This window comes from Montipora capricornis, chromosome 8 (assembly GCF_036669925.1).
Source record: "Montipora capricornis isolate CH-2021 chromosome 8, ASM3666992v2, whole genome shotgun sequence".
NCBI classification, from domain to species: Eukaryota; Metazoa; Cnidaria; class Anthozoa; order Scleractinia; family Acroporidae; genus Montipora; species Montipora capricornis.
This window is the reverse complement of record NC_090890.1, coordinates 2081706-2086166: the sequence shown is the minus strand read 5'-3', so window position 1 is coordinate 2086166 and position 4461 is coordinate 2081706. Positions and strand designations below refer to the sequence as shown.

At 39.7% G+C, this 4461-nt stretch overlaps 1 protein-coding gene and 1 long non-coding RNA gene across 2 annotated transcripts in view; one reads left to right on the top strand and one right to left on the bottom strand.

The window, feature by feature from the left end:
* The first annotated feature begins 311 nt into the window (after window positions 1–311).
* Window positions 312–4461, top strand: part of LOC138058856 (uncharacterized) — a 4841-nt gene continuing 691 nt past the window's right edge. The window contains exon 1 of the long non-coding RNA XR_011134101.1: window positions 312–1901. This is a non-coding gene — a long non-coding RNA (uncharacterized lncRNA). The remainder of the gene's footprint in view (window positions 1902–4461) is intronic.
* Window positions 1930–3974, bottom strand: LOC138058855 (Krueppel-like factor 5). The gene is made up of 2 exons (XM_068904304.1): window positions 3584–3974; window positions 1930–2936 (listed from the first exon to the last, which is right to left on the bottom strand). The coding sequence occupies exons 1-2, from the start codon at window positions 3674–3676 to the stop codon at window positions 2319–2321; spliced, it is 711 nt and encodes a 236-aa protein (XP_068760405.1). The 5' UTR covers window positions 3677–3974; the 3' UTR covers window positions 1930–2318.

The following is a 4461-nucleotide window of genomic DNA, read 5'->3' as shown; positions in this document are numbered from 1 at the left end:
ATGACAAAGATCCATCTAAGCCAGTCGCTCGTCATTTTAATCTCCCTAACCACTCCAAACAACACATGGCTATCTGCGGCCTTTCCGTACATCTAGGTACGACGGAAAGCCGCAAGAATCTGGAACAAAAATTCATCTTCCAAATCGGAACCCTTAACCCCCACGGTATTAACGAACGCTTTTCATTTAACTAATGCATTCCTGTTTTTTTACGTTGCCATGTTACCACCAATAGCGTAGCTCCTACTCTACTAAAAAGCTATACAAACCACATAATACCTCGATTTGCTCTAACGAAGACGAAGAAAAGCGAGAGCGAATCTAGAAAACGAAGAGCCAACGCTCGAAACGTCAGCTTTTAGAATTCCTTTACGGTGGTGAATTTACATTATCAACTCCGTTGATAAAACCAAATTTTTGTGTACTCCTTCCCCACCGACGCGGCACCACAGTTTCTTTAAAAACTACCCCCTTCATTCTTCGGCTGAATTGCTTGTCTGCTTATTACAACAACCGTTCCAAATGTATAACATTAAATGAAATTAAGAATCGAGGTGTAACTGCATCAGTAACGGCTTTCACAATCAGCTCAGCTGAAAAAAAAAAAATATTTGGGACATTTAATAAAGATGGATTTGTGCCAAACCACGTGCATTGACCCCCTCGAAAATGCATGCTCTTTCACTGTGGCTTATACTGTCAAACACGTAGTTCCTTCCTTCAACGTTCAACCAGGAACAACTTTTGTAACTGACGTCCCCCGCGTTTTCGGGAAATTAAGTGTACAACTTTCCTTATGTAACATATGGCACGTCTTGAGCAATTCAGCTCTGTCTCGAAGCGAACGCAAACCCGCTACTGACGGACTATTAACACTGGGCTTGGAGCAAAGGTACACCATTAAACACAAACAGTGTATAAAATTAGAAAAAAATGCTGCTTTTGAGAAACATATTTGCAAGTCTCACAAATTTTCCTAAAGCTCACCGCTGATGTCTTTTTCTCCAAAGTACTCTCGCTCTTGAGACGAATTGTATTCTGCTCGTGCTCATTCGAAAAACCTTCAGCCATAATTCGGCAAAACCAACACAGTGAAACCAGTCAGAAATTTGCAGTTGTGTTTTCGTGAAGCCTTTCGAGTCAATAGTAAGCCTAATAACACCAGTCTAGGAGCTGTTATCTGTAATAAATAATTTAAACCTTCTTGTACGAGTTCATGTTTATATATAATCTTTTACTAGAAGTTGATTTGTGTCATCAAGCCATGTCAGTTACTATATCGTTTGTCGAAGTCTTTCAGTCATGCACAAATGGCTTTCTAAACGGCTCCAATAATTTTTTCAAACATGCCCACGATACATGGAAAAAACAAACAAAAGAAAAACAAAAGAAGAATTCGAAGAAAAATCACTGCTCGCCATGCTTCTCTCTGAAACCGTACATTTCAAGATCATTTTCAAGACGGTCATAAAACTAATGGCGGTACAAAGAAAATACGTTTTGATATCTATTTTACTTTTCAAAACGATCTTACATCATGAAGACTAAAGTAGTCTCGTTGTCATACATGAAGCTCTTGAACTCTCAAAGAAAGCTAACATCAATTTATTTGAAACAGAGAAAAAGGAAGACCTCATGCATTTCTGAGCTTCTGTGTTAGGAAGCGAGAGAGGAGCTCAGCTGGACTCTGAGTGAAACAGACTACCTCAGAACGACCGACTTATTGACTGATTTCGTCCCCATTGCGAGTTGAGCCAGCTCGAAAAAAGAATAATTATACATTATTGTGAGCATATTGTTTATCAAGTTTCCTTTCAGCAAGAGAATCATTCATGAAGGCCGGTGTTTCTGAAAATAAATCTCCTCGACTGAACAAATGCAGAGGGATATTATCACAAACTGTAGAGAATATAGAATGTAAACAGGTAATATCTTTAAATAAATGACAACTTTATTTAACCGGCTCCTTACGCTAAATTAAAATCATTGACAAAGACCCTTGCAACCAACGTGGACGCAAAGATCGACATGAATATGTTTTCTTCTTGAAAAGAACGCTCGTATATTATATATGTGTGCATATGCTTTGAACAATTTAACTCACTTATCACGTTCTTAATATTAAGAAGTGAGTCCGAGATATAGATAAAAGTACAACTTTGTTATATCACGTCTGCCAGGTACTTCTTGTTATTTGGAAAAATAAGAACGTGCGCGGATTGATTTAGGTATTGCTGCACAAAAATGTCGACTCCGCGGGCAAATGTATCAGGGCCACTAAGAGTGTTACGAGAAATTGCAAACGCTACACGGGTTCTTTACATTAATGGATGTATTTTTTTGATATGCGAAGATCGGTGATCTGAACGACTAAAAGATCTTCCACAAAGAGGACATACGTACGGCTTTTCTCCAGTATGTCTTCGATAGTGGCGTTTGAGTTCATCTGAACGTCGGAAACACCACCCACAGTTTTTCCAAGGACACAGGAAAGGTTTTTCGCCCGTATGAATCCGCTTACGACTTCCGAGATGAGAGCTTTTGGTGTAACAACGCTTTTTACAGCCAGGGAAATCACAGAGAAAGGCATGATGTAGTTCCAGTTCTTTGTTATCGGAAACAGGTTGGACTGTTTGTGCATGTGTACTGAAATTACATCCATATGCGGCATCATCGTTCGATGTTGTGTGCACAGAAGACGGCGTTGTTGCAAGCATAGTTACCTGTGGCCACTGGTGTGTTAGATTTAGAGCTGGAATAGACGCCGACTGTGCAACAGTACACGTTCCCATCGTCATTCCTGCCTCTGGAAAGCGGCAGTTTTTCTTTCCTATGGTCATTTCTTGAAGCTTGGGTTGGGGAAGATGCGACGAGGTTTCCACCGGTAGCGTTGCAGGAGAAGATGAACACAGATAGCTATCCATCTCACGAAGGATCTGTTAGAGAAATAAGGGTTACCTTTAGTTTTATCCAACATCATGATTATTTTTGGTTTTAATCCCATGCCTTGGCTGATTGATATCGGGGAACAATGGCTTTTGTCGGAAATGTATGTAGTTGTTAAAATTGAAGAACTTTGAAGGACCCCTGTCGTCCTTTACAGTTAAATTGCCAATCGTCGTAATTCTCCTTCAGGGCTCACAAACCCGTTAGCGAAATTCAGCATCTTTAGAGCAATCATAGTGGTCGGCTTTTTATCGCGAAAAGGTTAATTTACTGAGATATGAAACGAGAGAACAACTTTTTACAGGGAGTTTGTAGAACAACCATCATTTTGATCCGCTGAGGAAAATCAGTCATTTATACAATGTCCCTCGAACTCGTGATCCTCAATTGTATTTCTTACTGAAAGTAAGCAGTTGTCAATATTTTCTTCCAATGGCTATTTATCAGCGGAATAAAGACTTGGTAATATAACTCTAGAAAACTAAAAGTTGATTATTTTCTGTAATATCCGAGGGTATCGCAGAGCTCGAACTCGTCATTAGTGTTCACGCAAAAGCTCACATAAGAAATACACGCTATTATAATATCACTTAGAAAATGTGTAGGTTGACTAAATCATTCATGCATTGCAACTGACCTGTTGAATTTCTTCCTCCCTGGTGGGTATTAGCAGCGAATAGATGCCGGCCGTTACCAGATTTCCTTCGCCCTGATATGAATTTTGGTACATGACACCGTCTTGTCCTCTAAACAAGTTATCGAAACTTGTACAAGCCAGGCCATAAGCATTTGGCTGTCTTCTTTACGAGACGGCCCCAATGAACGAGTTTTCCCGGTCGGATCCACGCTTTATACGCAAAGGGTTGAGGGGTCGCCAGAGGGCAAACATTGCAAGTCGCTGTACATGTGAGAAAATGTATGGCGGAAACTTATTCGACGTCCCAAAAAAAAAAGATTTTAGAGAAAGATCAATGCCTTTTTCGACAAAGTTTTATCAGAAATCGATTTGGGCAATGTTGATACGTGAGAAGTGTAAGTTTTTGTTAGAATAACCGTGAAATATGAGATAAAATTAGCTGCTAAACTTCCTTGCTTGCGTAAGGTTTATTGTGAAATGTCGAGAAATGGTCTCACAATATTACAAACTTAGGGCCTCCACAGACTAGGGATTTAGTTGTCGACAACTATTTGTGATCGACAACTAAAAAGTTATCGACAACTAAAAAACGTAGTCTGTGGCGCAAGTTGTCGACGACTAAACCCCAAATTATTAGTTGTCGACAACTAAGCAGTTTCCCTTTTCGAAAAGGGAAACTGCTTAGTTGTCGACAACTAATAATTTGGGGTTTAGTTGTCGACAACTTGTGCCACAGACTACGTTTTTTAGTTGTCGATAACTTTTTAGTTGTCGATCACAAATAGTTGTCGACAACTAAATCCCTAGTCTGTGGAGGCCCTTAGGAACAAATCTGGAGGAAATAACCCAATAAAGCCTTTTCAGTTGTACTACTTTGT